We start from the raw sequence: 22,764 nt of genomic DNA, 5'->3' as shown, positions 1-22,764 counted from the left end.
CATTCTGAGAAGCTTACAGAAGTCATTGACTTTCCATCATAAAAAAAGTTAGACCAAAGTTACAATCACTCGTGGATAGAGACTGGCAGACAGTCAAACACGTCACAAGCATTTGTCAAATTCGTAGCCGTTCATACTTCTTGAGAATCAATTGAGATATATTTTTGTTATATAGTTATCTACATTTTAACCGGGGACCCAGTCTTCTAGGCCGCCGCAATTCACTGTGCAAGGTTGCGTCCCTTGGGCACGCCAGAAATCTATGAATATGGGTTCGACAGATAGTATGTCAGACAGTATGTATCTTTGCTCATTCAGTCAAACAGTGGCTGGGTGTGTAGATGTTGACAAATCAATGATCATAAGTAAGCCTCGTCTTGGAGATAAACCTTAGAACAGCAGGTCATGGCCACGAAGGGAGACAACTCTGCACAGTGAATTGTGGGCTTTAGATCAGTGTGTATTTACCACACTGATGCTTTAGGTCTTGCCGAATTTAGGAATTAAAAGTTCAGGTTTTTGAAAATCCGTACTGTCCGCATGAAAACTGTACTGTACATGAATCAAATGATTAATATTGTGTTATATGTTACTAAGGTCGTTGTCATCTTCACCGACGGTGGATCAGATTCAAAGTTCGAGACGTTAGCCTCAGCCTTGGAACTTCAGAGGCACAACGTGACCATTTTTGTTGTTGGAATTGGGCATGACGTCGACCTGAAGGAACAAATGATCCTAGCGTCAGACCCGGATGGTGAACACATGTTAAACGTGCAAAACTTTGATGGCCTCCTGCTTTATATGGAATATTTGGCTGCTGTACGATGTCGCGGTAAGAACTGACGTATAAATATTTATGAAAGATGATTTTCTTCCATTTTTATATAACTAAAATATATACTGTGACACTGTCATATAATCATCATCTTAGCCAGGGGGCACGGGTGGTCCAGTCGTCTAAAGCGCTGCGATTCGCTGTGCAGAGTTGCGTCCCTTGGAAACGCCAGAAACCTATGATCGTGGGATCGAGGAAACCCCGAAGTGATGCAGGTCTGAAACGTTTATCACTTCGGTGAAACCCACGAGCACGGGTATGGTGCTGACAAACCTAGAAACATAATCGGGGCGAACCGGGATTCGAACTCACGATCATAGGTTTCTGGCGTGCCCAAGGGACACAACTCTGCACAGCGAATCGCGGCGCCTTTGACGACTGGGCAACCCTTTTCACATTAAATGCGTGTATGTTGTTCTCAGCACGTGGTAAAAAATACCTCAGTTTGTCTCATGATATGATCAGACTCTGTTCAGTGCTCGAACCCAACGCTAATGTATGAAACGTTTCTAGACATGTTATTCTACCACTGTGCCATTTGTCGTGAAAATGGAACTTAGTGTACATCACTTGTAAACTGGGTTAGAAAAGGTTCTCAATTAGGGGCGACAACTGTGCTGGTTTGATGTCATGGATATTTTATTTCTCATGGTTTCAGGGGCGATTGGGTAGCTTTGTGGTTAACGTGTTCGCTAGTCACACCCAAGTCCCTGGTTCGATTCCCAAAAAATGAGTACAATGTGTGAAGCCCATTTCTGCTGTTCCGCGCCGTGATGTTGCTGGAATGTTGCCTATAATGGCGTGGGGCGGTCGGGTAGCCTAGTGGTTAAAGCGTTCGCTCGTCACGCCGAAGACCCGGGTTCGATTCCCGACATGGGTACAATGTGTGAAGCCCATTTCTGGTGTCCCCCGCCGTGATATTGCTGGAATATTGCTAAAACCGGCGTAAAACCATACTCACTCACTCACTATAATGGCGTAAAACCAGCTCCCTCACTCATTCACCCTCTCACTCTAAGGGTTTTAGACGCTGCTTTCAAATGTCTCGATTATTTACGATCACTATGATATGGCTGTGACATTGCTGTCTGCAGCGGAAAACAACATTCACTCACAACGTTTGTGTTGTTCTTAAATATATTCTCCCTCTCCAGATCTTGCCAACAAATCTACGACAGCTGTGGCACCATCTTCTGCAACGCACAACCACATCAACACGGGGTGATTCTGTTAATACGTCGTTACTGTATATACACATTTCAATAAACAGTGTTACAAAAGCTGTTTTTATTTATTTAATCTATACATAGATTTACTACTATGGAATACTAGAAGGGAAATTGTCGCGTTGTCGCCCTTCCAAAAGAAAGCAAAAAGTGTCAAAATTAACCAAAGCGCGACAATGCGACAACGCGACATTTTGTCGCCTTGTTGAATTGTCACATTATCCCGCTTGGAATGATTAGTGCATATTTTAATATTTTAACAAAGCGCGACAACGCGACACTTCATCAAAATGTCTCGTTGTCGCATTGTCGCATTGTCGCGACTTTTAGTAGTTACTGCGTATTTTGAACATTTAACTAAACATGATCTGTGGTTTGAAATGAATGCGGTCAGTGAACTAACTCAGTCACAACAATTATAAATGAGGTGAGGTGAGGTAGGTGAGGTGAGGTGAAATTGGGTTTAACGTCGCGTCCAAGATTATTGCACTTATATAGCGACGTGCATCCACGTGTATGTGTGTGTGTGTGGCTGCTTGTACTAGTCCGGGCTGATGCCGATTTAGAGTGCTAGCTCACTGAGATACCGTGCCGCAGTTTTAACATGAATACCCCACTCAGACACAGTATACTGACTCCGAGCCGACCAGTCCTTGTTTTAGCCCCTTAATGCCGAGCGCGAGACAGGGTAACAACAAGTACAATCTTTTAACGTCTTTTTGTATGACGCGGCCCTGGGATCGAACCCTGGACCTTCCGCTTTCCGGGCGGACGCTCTACCACAAGACCACGGAGGCGGTTAATTATAAATGAGCATACATACGCCCGTTAAGGCGCTGTGAGTTAAAGGGTCGTCGGTTAACTGAAGTTTGAAGTATTAACTCCGATTAAGTATATATGATTCAAATATAGATATCGCAAAAACATTATTATGAAATTCATGAGTGAGTATTGTCTAACGCGAATTGAACAGTATTTCAGTTATGGCATGTCGGATAGATGTGGGAAGAAAGTCGAAAGTCATGAAGGACTAAAACCAGAATTATGAGTGATTGAGTGAGTGAATGCGGTTTAACGCCGCTTTTTAACAGTATCAGTGGTTATATCGCGGCGTGTCAGCTTAATGGAAAAGATGCAGGTCTCAGACGTTTACCACTTCGGTGACACCCACGAGCACGGGTATGGTGATGACAAACCTAGAAACATAATCGGAGCGTACCAGGATTTGAACCCGGTTTCTGGCGTGCCCGAAGGACGCAACTCTGCACAGCGAATAGAGGTGCCTTAGATGACTGGGCATCTGAACAGAAACCACAATACATCATCGTTACCTGCCTTGTCGACCGCCTCCGTGGCCTAGTGGTAGAGCGTCCGCCCGGAGAGCGGAAGGTCCGGGGTGGGATCACCGGCCGCGTCATACCAAAAGACGTTAAAAGATGGTACTTGTTGTTACCCTGTCTGGCGTTCGGCATTAAGGGGCTAAAACAAGGACTGGTCGGCTCGGAGTCAGTAAACTCTGTCTGAGTGGGGTATTCATGTTAAACTGCGGCATGGTATCTCAGTGTGCTAGCACTATAAATCGGCATCAGTCCGGACTAGTACAAGGAGCCACACAAACACACACACGTACATGCACGTCGCTATATAAGTGCAATAATCTTTGACACGACGTTAAACCTCACCTCACCTTACCTACCTCTTGCCACTTGGAAATAGGGGTGAGCCGTGCAAAAAGCAATGATTCGAATCAATCTCATTAAAATCAGATCTTAGTTCTCGGTACCGCTAAACAAAGATCCGACCTTGCGCGAACTTTGAACGGCCAATGGAATGACCAATCAGTAGGCAGCTTTCTCGTGCTTTATGGCACTAATTTCAAATTGGCGACTACGCTTCGTAATATATTTTGACAAATTCTCGATTACAAATTTGAAACCTAAACAAAAATACATTCTGGAATGGCTAATAGATGGTCTAGATTGTATGGATTCAGTAGTTTAACCCGTAACTATCGTTCGGAATACCCCGTGTTAAAGTTTTCGAGGTTGTATGATTAGAAATCACATTCCGACTGTCACTCTGGTAAGCGACGCCCTGATTGGTTGGATGAAAGGTCGTTCTGTCTTGACCCCTAATGGGATGTCTCCAGATCTTTGTTTAGCGGTAGCGAGAACTAAGGTCTGGTTTTAATGAGATTGGGATTCGAATCTGCGATCATTGGATCATGGCCCGTCTGCACAATGAAATACGGTACCTTTAAAAGACCTTTAAAAGACATGGTCAAAATACAAAGGTCAAATCAAGAACAATATTCAAAATATGGCAAAAACACGGGATATACTTATTCTTTTAGCGAACACCTGGTGTCATCACTGATTTTTAGTGATCCATTCATATAATGTTTACCTCTAGTTTGCCATTTAGTCCCAATGGAATCTGTTTCGGAAGATAATTGAGAATGATTATTCTTTGGCTTTGGCGTTTTATATTCTACGATTTGGTTTGTGTGTACGTTTAACGACTTTATATACTAGTGTCATAGCGACTGATTTATGACTACGATTGTCTGAAGTACATTTGACTCCAAAGGCAAATTACCCTGTAGCCATGTCTCCATAACTTAATTGTCATTACGTTTTAGGCGCTAATCCCCGTTGTTAATCCTCACCAACATTTCATTGTATATTGACTGACAGCCAAACTGGGCTACTTTATCACTTCCCGTTAATTACTGTTATTTATAGTATGACATTTTTTGCCTTAATTGTTCATCCCCTGAGTTGTGTCGGTACTCACCTCCGGAAGTCCCATGTCCAGAGCAACGTCATTGTATTTCCCATGTTCAGTACTATATATGTGCTACCATTACACAGTTACTAGGGTGTTAGTCAGGCTTGGCATAGGGACGACCTCGAGCAAGATGTGCCGCTCGTAGGAAACGTCCTGAGGTTGAGCTGGAGCTCCGCTCACCTCTTGTGCGCCTGAGCTGGAAGGTCCGGTCATCGCTGTGTTTGTGTTGTCAGAGCAGGTATTCCGCTCATTGTGCAATTGTTGTTTACTGTTTACATGTTTACTGTTTACATGTTTACTGTGCATTAAGCGTTCCGGGACAGTGATGTCGATTTTGTTCTTAATTCCCCCAAGAGCTAATTCCCCGTCAACGTGCGCGTTGACACTAGTATGTGAAAATGAATAATTTATAAGAATAATTCAAGTCCCTTTTTTTCAAAAAGACAAGATCGTGACAAAGCACGACGTGACATGTAACGTGCATGTATAGTCAGAATGCATTGAAGTTCTTATCATCGCCCCATTTCAAGTCAGCCCCAGTCCCTATGTAGGCCATGCCAGTTGGCAGAAGGAGGACATTCCAGCGCTTTGAGGTTACCATTCCTGAGACTGTTGCATGTTTTATCAATCTGGAAAATGTTTCTAAAACTAGCTTTCTGTAAGTACGCTTAGACTGACTATTATTAAAATATATTGTAATATACACACTGTGTATATATACTAGTATATATATATATTATATACACAATTGTCTGAATTTAACCATATGTTCTATTTATTAATGATGAGAGACATAACAATGGTATACATTTGCAATACTCATTTAAAAGAAGGAAGTAAATGTACAAGGATAAAAGCAGTTAATGTGATGAATTATTCCATTCTCTCTTTGCCTCCAAATTTTGCTTCAAAAATTTTGAAAGAAGCAATGTGTGTGACATGCTTCATTCAACATAATATTGGACATGTGTTTACTGAACTCTTTTCTCCTAGCAATAGCTTCTCTCTGTGCTCATCATGGGGTTAGCAGTGCCGCAAACACAACGGGTAGGTCAATATGTGTTTTATAATTAGTTAAACTAGCAACAACAAGCAGGTTAATATAACCAGTTGAACAGGGTACAGCAACGGCTAGGTGAATACATGTTTCATAATCAGTTAAACTAAGGTTAGCAACGTGTAGGGTCAATATGTGCTTCATGATCAGTTGAACAAGGGATAGCAATGGATAGTTCAATTTGTGCTTCATAATCAGTTGAACAAGGGATAGCAACAGGTGTGTCAATTTATGCTTCGTTTTTAATTGCACTAAGGATAGCAATGGATAGGTCAATGTATGCTTCATTTAAGGATTGACTGTGTATTTTTTTCGGTTCATTGAGGTATGAATCGAAAAGCCGATGTGCAAACTATATGAATCCGCGTAGCGGATTCTTACAAAAGTTTGCACATCGGCTTTTCGATTCATACCTCAATGAACCGAAAAAAATATACAGTCAATGCTTATAATTAAATTCAACAACGTAAAACATGTTTTATCTACAATAGTTTAACCCAAAACAGTTGCATATATGAAAACAGACAAAAATGACGACATTGATAAACATTCCAGGTGTAGGAATACATACAGTGGCGTGACATGAATCAGGTGATCGTTTAATTTATGCACATAACTTGACACGCCTACACAGTCAGTAGCCAATCAACGGAGAGTGGGATTAAAACAATGTTCATTTGACCTGTCAATTAAGGCAAGAGGCGAAAAGAACTGCAACAGTCAGACTGTAACGAACCGGAAGAAAAATGTCCGAGAGAAGGCGGCAGTTTCAAATAACATGGTCATTTACTGCGTGATTCAAACATTACTTCCCTGATTACGGTAAATCACAGTTGGAGAAATGCTAGTTATGAATGAAACCCGAAGACATGAAAGTTGAACCGGGGCGAGCGGGAAAAAAACAGGCGAGCGAGCCTGCACGTTTGCTGTTTCATTCGTTCTCGGCCTTCGGTTTCAAAGGGTAGTTTGGACAATGAATATGCATGAAAGTCGCTAAATGTCCTGTGCATGACGATACACGTGAGCAGAAAGGGAATTCCCTCGACTGTAATATTGGGATTCCCCGACATTCCGAAGTAATAAAAGTAGTGCGCCGCGGTGGGCGTGGCTTAATTTTTTACATTCATTGGGAAATGAATGCAATAACACGTGACCAATTCAGCTAATCAGAATGCAGGAATTTCCATGAACACAACAAAAATTTAATTATAATCAATTGAACAAGGGATAGCAATGGATAGATCAATATATGCTTCATAATCAGTTAAACAAGCGATAGCAATGGATAGGTCAATGTACGCTTCATAATCAGTTTAACAAAGGATAGCAACAGGTGTGTCAATGTATGCTTCATAATCAGTTAAACAAGCGATAGCAATGGATAGGTCAATGTACGCTTCATAATCCCGTGCTCGTGGGTTTCACCGAAGTGGTAAACGTCTGAGACCTACATCACTTCGGGCTTTCCTCCCACATTAAGCTGACACGTCGTGATATAACTGGAATACTGTTAAAAGCGTCGTTAAACCCAACTCACTCACTCACTAGCAATGGATAGGTCAGTGTATGCTTCATAATCAGTTCAACAAGGGATAGCAATTAATAAGCCATATATTCATCTTTTAGGCATATATACATTCAAACGACTTGGGGGCATGGGTGGCCCAGTCGTCTAAGGCGATTCGCTGTGCAGAGTTGCGTCCCTTGGGCATGCCAGAAACCTATGATTGTGGGTTCGAATCCCGGTTCGCCCCGATTATGTTTCTAGGTTTGTCAGCACCCTACCCGTGCCCGCAGGTTTCACCGAAGTGGTAAACGTCTGAGACCTGCATCACTTCGGGCTTTCCTCCCACATTAAGCTGACACGCCGTGATATAACTGGAATACTGTTAAAAGCGGCGTTAAACCAAACTCACTCACTCACTCAAACGACTTGGGGTAGACGGCCAATGTTCCTAAGGAGACCGTTGGATAGCATAATGGCATTGATCTCAACATCATTGGCCAATCCTTGACGGGTACGGTGACGTTCAATGAGCGGGTCACCAATCTTGACCACACGATCTTCACGATCGAATGACAAGCATTGAATACAGGTGACCAGTCCTGTCCCATAACAAAATAATGGCGGTGGGGTAGCCTAGTCACGGGTTTAAAACGTCCCTCGCTGTGATATTCCTAGAAAACATTGCAGCGTAAAACCCAACTCACCCACTCACTAACCGTAACATATTAAACCTTTGGAGACCCCATCATTCCAATGGTTCACCGAACATTTAATACATGTTTTATTTATATTCAAAATAGCTATGTGCATTGTGTCTGGAGAAATCAGGGATCTTTAAACAAAATTGTAGTATAGATTTTAATAATTCTGTCTCCTCTCTTGAAAAAAATAAGCAATTGTACGCTGGACACCCTGAAAAGATTGAGTTGTTAATAAAACATGTTGAAAAAAACCCTATTAAAACAGTAACCTTAATTGATCGGCCCCCCATCAAAAATAAACCGACTCCATTGTCTTGTGGATAGAACGTCTACCAAGAGAGCCCTGGCCGCGTTATACCAAAAGGCGTTCAAAGATGGTACTAGTTTTTACCCTGCCCGGCGGTCGATATTAGGTGGATAAAACAAAGACTGGTCACCTCGGAGAACAATGTGAGTGGGGTATCCATGTTAAACTGCGGCATGGTATCTCACTTACACACACACACACACGCACACGCACGCACGCACGCACGCACGCACAAAACGCACGCACGCACGCACGCACGCACGCACGCACTCACTCACTCACTCACTCACTCACTCACTCACTCACTCACTCACTCACTCACACTGACACACACAATAATTGCAATAATCTTGAACGTTAAACCCTTCTCCACCTTATAATAATTGAGCATCCTCTTTTTACTCCCACAGCGTCGCCAGGACAGGTCCACTGCCTACAGTGTGACAGGGTGGCGAAACCACAAGATTGTACCACAAGCGTCGTGTGTTCCTCCGGTGATGTAAGAACAGTCCTACAAGAACCTAATCAGGCATCTTACTAGAGTAAACTACGGTTAACTCGAAGGGATCACTTATTTTAGTTCGTAATAACCGTAGTTCGTTATAAGCATATATACGCATACGCACGTAAACCTTCCAGATAGAGGTTGGACTCGATCTAAGGGCATACTGTGCAGAGTCGTGTCCCTTGGACACACCAGGAACCTATAATTATGCGTTTGAATCTCGGTTCGCCCCGATTATGCTTCCAGGTTTGTCAGCACCATGAGTTTCACCAAAGTGGTAAACGTCTTAGACCTACATCACTTCGGGCTCTTCACTGACAAGCTAACTGGAATACTATTCAAAAGGCCTTAAACCAACCTCACTCACTGTTACCAGCTACATAATAGTTTTAACAGAGTTAGGTCCCTTAGTTTCCAAGATCCCCTGGTGTGGGTTCGACTTTGCGGCTATGATTCTTGTTTGTTTGCGCCCTGTGTTTCAACCATGGTGGTTAACATGTATGAGTGAGTGAGTTGGGTTTAACGCCGCTTTTAACAGTATTCCAGTTATATCACGGCGTGTCAGCTTCATGTGGGTGGAAAGCCCGAAGTGATGCGGGTCCCAGACGTTTACCACTTCGGTGAAACCCACGAGCACGGGTATGGTGCTGACAAACCTAGAAACATAATCGGGGAGAACCGGGTTTCGAACCCACAATCATAGGTTTCTGGTGTGCCCAAGGGACGCAACTCTGCACAGCGAATCGCGGCGCCTCAGACGACTAGGCCACCCGTGCCCCCTTAACCTCTATGAGATGCATTACTGTGGGCCTTCCTTTCTTCTTAAACATGGCGGTCGTGATACAACAAGTCTAGAATACTATTATAAACCCGATTAACTCTCTCACCATGACATTGGTTCTTATATCTGTCATTATGTATTCTCCAGATATGCATGTCAGAGCAGTATATCACAGCAAACGGCTTCATTTTCTACGACATCGGCTGTAAACAGGAATCAGTGAGTGTCAGATGTATTTTCAAACTTTATGAAGACTTATAACTGTTATGCAGATGTGTATGATGTGGTTTCAAAAAGATGTATCGCATATCTTCCAAAAGATGCCTCTGTGGTATATGATGGACTTGGTAAAAAATGAACTTGCAACCATGAGAATTGTTGTAAATTTGTGCCGTGAATTTTTTTATTTTATTTTCAAAGATAAAATGTCTAAGATACCCATCAGCATCTTGGCATTATGAGAGATAATTGTTATTTCATTCTAAAAGTAATACAGAAATTTATATAAATAAAATAATAAAACTGTGTACAATTCTTTAAAGGCTGACAAAACGCAAGTACAGTTCATTTTTTGGATAAAAGATTGCTGACTTAAGACCTTTTCAATTGACAATTAATCGGCTGAGAAGTGTAGTTTCTTTTGCTTCTCAGTGTAGGCTTGCATCTTCAGATCTGTTCAGCGGCCGGGTTCACCGTCAGTGCTGCAGAGATACAACAGAGACTAGCAGGACAGTCTCAGACAACTGGTCAGCCCCAAACTGGGAGGAGGAGGCGACAGAACATTGCAGTCCACGTCTGTGAGGAGTGCTGTGAAGACGACTTCTGCAACAACTACCTCTGTGGAGGTCATGGTGAGTTGACCTCGACCTTGCAGTATTGCCAAGGCTAACACAAAGACAATAGTACACCAAGTTAGATACTGACCAGCTTCCTCTGTGGTGGCCATGGTGAGTTGACCTCGACCTTGCAGTATTGCCAACGTTAACACAAAGACAATAATCCACCAAGTTAGATACTGACCAACTTCCTCTGTGGCGGTCATGGTGTGTTGACCTCGACCTTGCAGTATTGTCAAGGTTAACACAAAGACAATACGCCACCAAGTAAGATACTGACTAACTTCCTCTGTGGCGGTCATGGTGTGTTGACCTCGACCTTGCAGTATTGTCAAGGTTAACACAAAGACAATACGCCACCAAGTAAGATACTGACCAACTTCCTCTGTGGCGGTCATGGTGTGTTGACCTCGACCTTGCAGTATTGTCAAGGTTAACACAAAGACAATACGCCACCAAGTTAGATACTGACCAACTTCCTCTGTGGCGGTCATGGTGTGTTGACCTCGACCTTGCAGTATTGTCAAGGTTAACACAAAGACAATACGCCACCAAGTTAGATACTGACCAACTTCCTCTGTGGAGGCCATGGTGAGTTGACCTCGACCTTGCAGTATTGCCAACGTTAACACAAAGACAATAATCCACCAAGTTACGTACTGACCAACTTCCTCTGTGGCGGCCATGGTGAGTTGACCTCGACCTTGCAGTATTGCCAACGTTAACACAAACGTTTCGGAGTATATGCTTACTCCTTCATCAGGTGAAGTTTATTATTTGTAGTTTATCTTTTTAGTTGCATATGTATCCTAATTTTGAAAGTGAACGGGAAATGGTAAATATCATGCCAACCTTTTAAACATATTCCGTGAGTCTGTCAAACAGAAGTGCCGTGAAAATCTTCGACATGATGTTCTCCTCCATCAGGACAAACCTCCATGATACAGCGGCTGCTGTAGTTGATGCAGACGCGAGCTACTGCTCCACCTATCTATGCACCAGGGTCCTTTTGCACAAAGCGATCTTAGCGCTAAGACTATCGTAAGCCTATGTCAAAGTATGGGAGTTACGATCATCTTAGCGCTAAGATCAGTATGTGCAAGTGGGCCTAGATCTGACCTCCCAGTCACTAACACATGTGTTCAAATTTGAAAAAATAAAACACTTGCGTGGTCAGAGATTTGAATAGGACCCGGACTTGGTTGTTGCTGTGGAGGGCTGATTGACAGAACAGAATAGATGGAACACGTGTATTATACCACGAGGGGACCATGTTGAACAGACCGCCTCCGTGGTCTAATGGTAGAGCGTCCGCCCGGAGAGCGGAAGGTCCTGGGTTCGATCCCAGGCCGCGTCATACCAAAAGACGTTAAAAGATGGTACTTGTTGTTACCCTGTCTGGCGCTCGGCATTAAGGAGCTAAAACAAGGACTGGTCGGCTCGGAGTCATTATACTGTGTCTGATTGGGGTACTCATGTTAAAGTGCGGCATGGTATCTCATCGGGGTAGCACTATAAATCGGCATTAGTCCGGACTAGGACAAGCAGCCACACACGCACGCACGCAGGCCCGCAGGCCCGCACGCACGCACACACACACACACACACACACACACACACACACACGTGCATGCACGTCGCTATATAAGTGCAATAATCTTGGACCCAATTTCACCTAACCTCACCTCTGTTAAACAAAATAAAGCTCACGACAATAATTCAGTGGTTTGTTTGTAAGTTTAAATAGTTTTCGATCTCCCTCGTCCGTCCATCGCAGGCTGGCAACAAATGGGCCACGAGCCACCATGTCCCTTAAAAAGAACACTTTGCTCTGTCTGTATTTTTAAAGTTATTTCCAGTAATGCCTTTTAAAGTGGGATATAAAAATGATCAAAGAATATGCACACACTACGTTACAGAAATACAACATCTGAGGTGCGCTGGATGTGATGACATTAAGAACATGTCAGATTGTGACCGAATAAAAATATGTGACCTCCATGAGGTAAGTACAAAATATGAGGTAAGTTTAGAATATACTGCCTTGACATTACTGTTGGTATCTCGCATTCAGGGGCGGTTGGAGCGTAGTTGTTAAAGCGTTTCAATAAACTGTACTTTTAAACCTTAGCTTGGCTTTGTAGAAAGTAATTCAATTAAAGGGGCGGTCGGGTAGCCTCGTGGTTACAGCGTTCGCTCGTCACGCCGAAGACCCGGGTTCGATTCCCGACATGGGTACAATGTGTGAAGCCCATTTCTGGTGTCCCCGCCGTGATATTGCTGAAAAATTGCTTTACACATTGTATCCATGTGGGGATTCGAACCCGGATCTTTGGCGTGACGAGCGAACGTTTTAACCACTAGGATACCAACCATCCCTGATACCCATAACGTTGTCTCTTTGGAAATATTGTTTGAGCATTTGGTGCTGTAACCACACTATGTATATACACACTGCTGTAATAACATTTAATCAACAATTTAGAGGAATAAGTCTGACAACTAGAATATTGTCGAGTGCAGCGTTATAAGTAATGAGTGAGTTGGTTTAACTCCACTTTGAAAGTATTCCAGTTGTATCACGGCGTGTCTGCTTGATGTAGGAGGAAAGCCATAATTGATACAGGTCTTAGACGTTTACCACTTTGTCAGACCCATAAGCACAGGTATGCTGACAAACCTAGAAACATAATCGGGGCGAACCGGGATTCGAACCACGATCAGGGGTTTCTGGCGTGCCTAAGGGACGCAACTCTCCACAGCGCCTTAGATGACTTGGGCACCCGTGCTCCCGTTACACAAAGACTAAACACACAACATTTGTAGCACAGGGGGATGCAAAGTAGCCCCTTAATCACCCCGAGTGAGTAAGTGAGTTTGATTTTACGCCGCTTTTAGCAATATTCCAGCAATATCACGGCGGGGGACACCAGAGATGGGCTTCACGCATTGTACCCATGTCGGGAATCGAACCCGGGTCTTCGGCGTGACGAGCGAACGCTTTAACCACTAGGCTACCCGACCGCCCCTTAATCACCCCGATATTTCGTGATGTAGTATATTCTGTGGCTCTTGTACATACGTATATTATATGCGTGAACTACACGTCAGTTCAATGAGCTGACGCTTTGTTTGTTTGTTTGTTGTTTAACGTTGCTTGTATGGCGTTAAACAACAAACAAACGTCAGCTCATGAAAAACAGATCCTAAACTGGATCAGTTGTGTTTATTTTTATCAAGAATTTACATTACAGGTCTGCTACATAGAAGAAAAAATCACGGATCAGTTCGAGCTGGTCTACACCGCCGGATGTGCGAGAGAGAAGGTTAGTTGAAATATCTGCTTTTATAGCAACGTGCACTATAACCAAGCAGCCGAAAGTGTCAACTTATATCCCGCAGAGTTGCGGCCCTTACTCGTACCAGGAGCTACTGTTCACGGTACGCCAGATTCCAGATTGTGATTCGCCTCCATTACGCATTCATAATAGGTTTGTCGGCACCTTACCGCTGGGGGTTTCACCTGCCTCATGCCAGTTACTGAGGAAGTACAAATGATAGCTTGTAGCTGTACTTAAACTCTACCAGAAGACGCTCATGTTTTTTTGCTTTATTTGAAATCTACATTTTTGATTTATGGATGAACAATTTATCGTTTCAGCAATGTGAGATCTTCAACAAAGAACACACCGTATTTCATCCCTGCTTCCACTGCTGCAATACAAGTTTCTGTAATGTCATTTGTCCAACAGGTGAGTTAGTGAGTGAGTTGGGTTTGACGCCGCTTTTAACAGTATTCCAGTTATATCGCGGCGTGTCAGCTTAATGTGGGAGGAAAGCCCGAAGTGATGCAGGTCTCAGACGTTTACCACTACGATGAAACCCACGAGCACGGGTATGGTGCTGACAAACCTAGAAACATAATCGGGGCGAACCGGGATTCGAACCCACAATGATAGGTTTCTGGCATGCCCAAGGGACGCAACTTGGCACAACGAATCGCGGCGCCTTAGACGACTGGGCCACCCCTGTCCAACAGGTAAACATACAATCGGTTGATTCCTTTGCTTCCCGACCCGTGAAGACCCGACCCGGCTAGAATAGGTCTTCAGCAACCCATGCTTGCCGTAAAAGGCGACTATGTTTGTCGTAAAAGGTGACTAACGGGATCGGTGGTCAGGCTCGCTGACTTGGTTGATGCATGTCATCGATCCCAATTGCGTGGATCGATGCTCATGATGTTAATCACTGGATTGTCTGGTCCAGACTTGATTTTTACAGACCGCCGTCATATAGCTGGAATATTGCTGAGTGCGGCGTTATTCAACAAACCAACCAACCAACCAACCTTTGCTTCCCTGGCTAATCTGCTAATCTGCGGTTTTACACTCATCAGCAATATTCTCGGCATGAGCAGGGGATACCAAGAGGGGGCTACCAATGTGAGGAATCGAACGACGACCACCGTGATGAAGCGATGATTTGTCAACTAGAATGCATCATAGAACAGCCATTTGTTTTATGTTTGAAGTTTACAATAGTTTCAATATATATAAAATATATGGTTTTGCTTCCAACCTCTTCTCCATCAACTATTACCTCAACCACCACAACAACAAGCACAGTCGCACCTACTACTTCGTCCACAACTGCACCTACAACGTCCACAATTGCATCTACAACGTCCACAACTGCGTCAACAACGCCCACAACTGCATCAACAACGCCCACAACTGCGTCAACAACGTCCACAACTGCATCTACAACGCACACAACTACACCTACAACGCCCACAACTGCGTCTACAACGCTCACAACTACACCTACAACGCCCACGACAACATCGACTCCAACCACTTCCCCTACTATCACAACTACACAGACTACGATGATCCCACCAACAATCTGTCCAACATTTCCTCCTCTGTCCAATGTGAAGGCATCTCAAGTTCTGAACAACAGCCTCATCAACGTAGGTAAGTATCGTAAGATACTTGGGCCTGGGTACCTGGATGCCTGGTCTTATCTATATCACGGACAATAGATAAAAAAACAAAACAAATGAAGGAAAAAATATCAGAAGATGTTGACCTTTTCGTGGTTTTAAGGGGACATTTATACCCAATAACAAACGGGGAACAAGGAACGGGGAACTGGAGATCAGAAACGATGCCGAATGTGGATTAGTGGGGTATATTGTTTCATGTTTGTTTGTTTGTTTGTTGTTTAACGCCACACTCAGCAATATTCCAGCGGTCTGTAAATAATCGAGTCTCAACGAGGTCACACAACGTGACCGCCGGATCCGCATCGTGGTTGTCACACCAGGCACTGTAATGGGCATCTTGCTGCCCCATAATCACCATGGGGAAATGTGGATACTTTCACACGTGCAGATTCGGGTTATAACAGGTCTTCAGCAACTTATGATTGCCGTAAAAGGCGACGAAGACTGTCGTAACGGGTTCGCGATCGACTAACGGGATCGGGTCGTCATGCTCGCTGAACCAATTGCGTTGATCGATGCTAATGATGTCAATCACTGGATTGTGTCGTCCAGACTACATATTCCGGGTCGTACCATGGATGGACCTCTGTGTCAAAACCACACGCATGGCGAAGACGGTGATAAAATGATCGAGCAGCCCCATCATGTCGCTTAAGATACTGTGTCTGTGCCAAAGCTGGGCATCCACTCACAATGTGTTGGACAGTCTCATTAAATTCATTACATAATCTACATTTCATATTTACATTCTGATGCAAAATCACACATTGACGGTTTCGAGTTGGAAGTGACTGGTCCTGAGCCGCAAACAGAAAGCCTTCTGTTTCACTTTTCAGGCCAGGCGGCTTCATCCAAGTGAAATACTCTGCAGGATTGCTGATCTTCTCAACACACTGCACATAAACTCGATGCAGTGGTCATTCAGAAAGCCTCTCCTCGAAAAACTGAGTCTGGGCCGATTTGATACGGCACTTCGCCACTATAGCTGGAACATTGCTGAGCGCGGCGTTAAACAAACCATTATTTTGTCTGTAGGAGTTAAACCAGTTGATTGTCATACAATCGACGCCGTGATATAACTGGAATACTGTTAAAAGCGGCGTTAAACCCAACTCACTCACTCACTCATACAATCGAAAACTGATTCGCCTTCTGGAAGCTCTTTTCTTTAGTATGCTTCAAAGCAAAGATGTTTTAGGCCTACACTGAAAGATGGTAGGCCCTACTTGTTGTTACCCTGTCTGGCGGTTGGCATTAAGGCGCTTAAACAAGGACTGGTCGGCTCGGAGTCAGTATACCGTGTCTGTCTGGGGTATCCATGTTGAACTGCGGCATGGTATCTCATGGGGCTAGCACTATAAAACCGGTACAAGTTCGGACTACTACAAGAAAACACGCACACACGCACGCACGCATGCGCGCACGTACGCTCACGCGCATGCGCGTTGATATATTAAGTTCAATAATCCTGAACGCGTTGTTTAACCCGATTTCAACTCACCTTTTTTACCAAATCGTATGCGTACTTATTGACTTAATAGCTCTACCACTAATATTATTGATTATTAACCCACTGTTGAAGAATATCTGCACCAACAATTCCTTTCTCTCCAGGATGTGGTGGGAAGGATGACATTGTATTCCTAGTGGACGCATCCAGACATGTCGACGAGGATGATGAACATGTCTTTGAGCTTTTCACAAAAGCATTTGCCGACTCTCTGCAAGTTGGCCCAGAGAGGGCCCGTGTCGGCTATGCCTTCTATAACAGCAGGGTCCAGGAAGTGCTCCATCTGGACAAAGGGTCCAACCCAGAAATTGTAGACATGACCCTTTTGGGACTTGCCCGTTCATCGAGTGATGACCAAGACAAATCATTGTTAGGTGCTGCAGTGAACCACGTCCTGGGAGATATGTATTCAGGACGATACAGTCGGAGCGGTGCGAAGAAACACCTCGTCATCTTGACAGAGAATGCTATAGATGATATGGATCAGGCTGTGGCGGCTGCTGACGAAGCCAAGCTCCGAGGAGTTGACGTGATTGTTGTTGCTGTTGGTGACATCGGGCACATTGAGCAGCAGCTGCAAAAAATTCCTTCCAGTCCCGTCAGCCAGCATTTTCTGCCTGTGAAACATTTTGACGGTCTTCGTCCAGAGATAGAAAATTTGATCTTGAGCCACTGCAAAGGTAAGACCTGTGAAAAAACGAGGTGTCGATTTTAATTCTTGTTGAGAATGTCAAAGGGATACATGGAGAGGATTAGACATTTCATTGTCTGTTGGGGCCTCTGATCTTCTTGAAATAGGTTGCCTCAGGTTTTAGACAAGGAAAATAAATGTTCAATTGATGTACTGAATATCCTGAAAAAAATGTTGTGAAAAATAACATTGATCGCCTCATACATTTATACAGAGAAAAACAGTGACCACACAATATAGTGTCTCGAACAAACAGTCCCACTCCGGTCCTAGCATGCCGTGCTGTTGTGTCACAATAGGCAATACAACTGAATAGTTCTTAGTAGGACCTTTGGACCGACCCCGTGGTCTAGTGGTAGAGCGTCCGCCCGGAGGTCGGAAGGTCCGGGGTTCGATCCCCGGCCGCGTCATACGAAAAGACGTTAAAAGATGGTACTTGTTGTTACCCTGTCTGGCCCTCGGCATTAAGGGGCTAAAACAAGGACTAGTCGGCTCGGAGTCAGTATACTGTGTCTGAGTGGGGTATTCATGTTAAACTGCGGCATGGTATCTCAGTGAGCTAGCACTATAAATCGGCATCAATCGGTAACCAAGAGTACGTGTGTTGCCTCTGGATACTATCAACAAGCATCCTTAAAGTGCAATGTGGAGGCCCGTGACCCGTTTGTCAGTGACCCATTCGTATCATTCGCACTACTACCATATGGAATCTATTTCGGCGAATATTCTCTGACGTTAACGTTTTGAATACCGTTACACTGGACATAAAGCTTATAGAACATATACCTTCAAGTGTTTGTAAGGCATTTAGAGTGAGTGAGTTTTGTTTTACGCCGCTTTTAACAGTATTCCAGTTATATCGCGGCGTGTCAGCTTAATGTGAGAGGAAAGCTCAAAGTGATGCAGGTCTCAGTTGTTTACCACTTCGGTGAAACCCACGAGCACGGGTATGGTGCTGACAAACCTAGAAACATAATCGTGGCGAACCGGGATTCGAACCCACAATCATAGGTTTCTGGCGTGCCCAAGGGACGCAACTCTGCACAGCGAACAGTGCCGTAGCCAGCCGGGGGGCGGGGGTGCAGTTGCCCCCCTAGATTTTGTATAGAAAGCAGTTTTATTTGAATCAAGTTGGGGACAAGTGATACTTATACAAATATTTACCCCCCTGCCAAAAAAGTTTACTACGGCCTTGGCGAATCGCGGCGCCCTAGACGACTGGGCCACCCGTGCCCCCGTAAGGCATTTAGAAGTGATACACAAAAGGAAGAAAATTTAGATGTCAATTTCTTTATTATGAGGAACCTCCATACATTCTCTCCCCTAACATATACCTCCATGATACAGTCATACCTTTATGGCATCAGGGGGCGCGATCCGATGTACCAAATTGCGTCCCTTGGGCACGCCAGAAACCTATCATTGTGGGTTCGAATCCCGGTTCGCCCCGATTATGTTTCTAGGTTTGTCAGCACCATACCCGTGCTCGTTGGTTTCACCGAAGTGTTAAACGTCTGAGACCCGCATCACTTCGGGTTTTCCTCCCACATTAAGCTGACACGCCGTGATATAACTGGAATACTGTTAAAAGCGGCGTTAAACACAACTCACTCACTCACTTTATTGCATCATATTTTTGGGTTCAAATAGTAAGTATGAATATTGATATTTTCCAGCAAGTGGGCCACTGCCAACCATAGCTTCTGACCCTTGTGCGGGACCCAAACTCCTGAACTTTTTAGGTAAGCATTATTTAGACAGGTACAATGATCCTGAATATAGACGCCGAACACCCGAGTTCGATGCCCGACAAAAGCGGCGTAAAACAATACTCACTCACAGGATATATTCCATCTTTAACGTTACACTTCAAAATTAAAGACATTCTTCCTCAGCATAATAATAACATAATAATGGGCCCGTGAAGATCCGGGGTAGAATAGGTCTTCAGCAACCCATGCTTGCCGTAAGAGGCGACAAACAGGATCGGGTGGTCAGGCTCGCTGACTTTGTTGATGTATGTCATTGTATCCTAACTGCGTGGATCGATGCTCATGTTGTCAATCACTGGATTGACTGGTCCAGACTTGATTACTTACAGACCGCCGTCATATAGCTGGAATGTTGCTGAGTGCGGCGTTAAATAACAAACAAACAAACACATTATAATTGGATAGAGTCTCCTCCCTTTGTCCTTTTCAGGATGTGGAGCTCGGGAAGACATCACATTTATCTTGGACAGATCTGGTAGTATTCATTATGACGACTGGATTAAGATGAATCAGTTCCTTGATAAGCTTATTGGAAAGTTTGACGTGTCCCCTGATTCCTCAAGAATTGGCATGATGATATTCAACAATAAGCTGAAGGAACTGATTCATTTCAAGGATTTCTCTGACAAGGGACGCCTGCTGAATGAAATGGACTCCAAACTGTCCTCCGTGCAAACGGATGCCGGCACATATACCCATCTCGCTCTGGAACGGGCCCTTCAGTGGTATCAACATAGTAGCCGATCGGACGCCATCAAGGTTCGAACTCCTCATTCTGAGAAGCTTACAGTTTGTTTGTTTGTCTGTTGTTTAACGACCCACTCAGCAATGTTCCAGCTATATGGCGGCAGTCTGTAAATAATCGAGTCTGTACCAGACAATCCAGTGATTGAAATCATGAGCATGGATCCACGCAATTGGGATCGATGACATGCATCAACCAAGTCAGCGAGCCTGACCACCCGATCCCGTTAGTCGCCTCTTACGACAAGCATAGTCGCCTTTTACGGCAAGCATGGGTTGCTGAAGACCTATTCTAACCCGGATCTTCACAGGTTGTTTGCGTTTATGGAGGTAAAGACGTAAAGATCAAACCTTACCCGGGGTTAACTTGTGTGCCTCCTTAAACGCCAAAATACCAGTCGTATGCAAATCAGTGACATCATTCAGCGCAATAATGCAACACAAGCCCCGCCCTTTATACATCACAACCAATCAGGAAACAGTTGTCCGTTGGTAGGCGTGGTCTTATTTTCGATTTGTGGAAACTTCCAAGCGCAAGAAAATTGCTTTGTTAGCCAATCAAATATCAGGAATCACTTGCAATTTATTTACGAACAGATGATTTGGGGGTTTGTCCGGTTGTCGTCAGGCTGCTACTCTTATATGACATGTTTTTATAATGGAGGATAGGTGCGAATTGCTGTAATTCTGTCAAACCATAGATCATATGACTAATCGGAATTAAACCTAAGATCAGCAGATCCTGCCAGCTAAGGGATGCAACTCTGCACAGTAAGTTGTGGTCTTTAAGAACAAAGTGTTTGTACCATTCAAAGGATGTCTATTGTAACTTGTCTGGTTGTTTTTAGGTAAAACATGTTCAGTTCAATTGTTTTAGTGCGTTGCCATGTCTTTAAATTACCATTCTTCTGCCCTCATACACCCAGGCATCATGAATCAAACGACTAATTCCGTGTTATACGTTACTAAGGTCGTTGTCATCTTCACCGACGGTGGATCAGAAAAAAAGTACGAGACGTTAGCCTCAGCCTTGGAACTTCAGAGGCACAACGTGACGATTTTTGTTGTTGGAATTGGACATGACGTCGACCTGAAGGAACAAATGATCCTAGCGTCAGACCCGGATGAGGAACACATGTTGAACGTGAAGAACGTTGATGGTCTTCTGCTTTATATGGAATATTTGGCTGCTGTACGATGTCGCGGTAAGAACTGAAGGATAATTGATTAAAAAAAATTTAAAAAATCTTTCAATTTTTAAAAACTTAAATTTACACTGAGGCAATGTCATGTTTGAAAATAATGTTTGCGATTCATTGAAGACATTTCTTAAATCTTTTCTACATAACATCGCATACTATGTTGTCCCGTGTTATGTGTTTCCCTCATAGTGAATGAAGTGAAGGATATATTAGTTCCTTTCAGTATAAAAACTGAAAGATGCGCCCGCGGAATTATTACAATATTAAATCAACGTTATTTTAGTATTCTTCTTCCATGCTGCTTTCTGACTCTGTTTTTTTCACCAATCTGATGGTCAATTGAAGTTTAGAAGTACACCTGTATTGTCATGTATCTATAGTGTTGTTCCTACTTTGAAGATTGAGTATTGTAATTGCGTGTGGTGGACTTCACATGATTCCTCTAAGAATTTGAATATGTTGCTGTAGTTAAACAGACCCGTGAAGATTCCGGGGTAGAATAGGTCTTCAGCATCCCATGCTTGCCGTAAAAGGCGACTATGTTTGTCTTAAAAAGGAGACTAACGGGATCGGGTGGTCAGGCTCGCTGACTTGGTTGATGCATGGCATCGATGCCAATGGCGTGGATCGATGCTCATGCTATCAATCACTGGATTGTCTGGTCCAGACTCGATTATTTACAGACCGCCGTCAAATAGCTGTAATATTGCTGAGTGCGGCGTTAAACAACCAACCAACCAACCAACCAACCAACTGTAGTTAAACATCTATAATTGTATAATTCGGTCACATATCTTCAGTTAAAGGCTGTTATAAGTAGGTACCAGGGTAGAATGTTTCCGGGTAAGAAAATAGGTCCCCGGGAACCTTTACTTGTGAGATGCGCCAGAATGGATCGGGAGTGACTTGGTCGATGTTGTGTTAACATACTCCGGCGGCGTGGGCGCTTGCTCATAATATTAATCACTGAATTGTCAGGTCCACACTCGGTTATTTACAGGACGGGGTTATAAAGCTGGAATATTGCTGAGTGCGGCCTTAAACAACAAACGCACACATATGTAAAAGTTATCATTCCTTTTTCAGATCTCTCCAACAAATCTACAACGACTGTGACACCATCTTCTACGGCAACCAACCACAACAGCCACAACGGGCGGTAAGGGCGTGGCATAACGTCTACACCACAAAAGCACATTCTTTGACTGTCAGATGCTTCCAGTACTCAATAAACATTATCCAGTACTCAATAAACATTATCCAGTACTCAATAAACATTATTGTGAAGGGTG

The 22,764-nt window shown here is 43.8% G+C and overlaps 1 protein-coding gene across 2 annotated transcripts in view; it reads left to right on the top strand.

Moving 5' to 3' along the window:
* The window catches only part of LOC124144410 (matrilin-2-like), a 38,374-nt gene extending 15,610 nt beyond the window's left edge, over positions 1-22,764 (top strand). Inside the window, exons 6-14 of one of the 2 annotated variants that reach the window (XM_048402787.1) lie at positions 12,465-12,550; positions 13,800-13,871; positions 14,207-14,297; positions 15,171-15,521; positions 17,168-17,743; positions 19,431-19,496; positions 19,957-20,285; positions 21,241-21,475; positions 22,559-22,764. In XM_048402787.1, coding sequence (XP_048258744.1) covers positions 12,465-12,550; positions 13,800-13,871; positions 14,207-14,297; positions 15,171-15,521; positions 17,168-17,743; positions 19,431-19,496; positions 19,957-20,285; positions 21,241-21,475; positions 22,559-22,635 — 1,883 coding nt within the window. In that variant the 3' untranslated portion in view covers positions 22,636-22,764. Of the gene's footprint in view, positions 1-597; positions 833-1,989; positions 2,112-12,464; positions 12,551-13,799; positions 13,872-14,206; positions 14,298-15,170; positions 15,522-17,167; positions 17,744-19,430; positions 19,497-19,956; positions 20,286-21,240; positions 21,476-22,558 lie in introns of those variants that run through there. The other variant, XM_046513778.2, reaches the window with a different exon arrangement.

This window comes from Haliotis rufescens, unplaced genomic scaffold, assembly GCF_023055435.1.
Source record: "Haliotis rufescens isolate VD_foot unplaced genomic scaffold, xgHalRufe1.0.p SCAF_29, whole genome shotgun sequence".
Classification (NCBI taxonomy): domain Eukaryota; kingdom Metazoa; phylum Mollusca; class Gastropoda; order Lepetellida; family Haliotidae; genus Haliotis; species Haliotis rufescens.
This window is presented reverse-complemented; position numbering and strand designations above follow the sequence as displayed.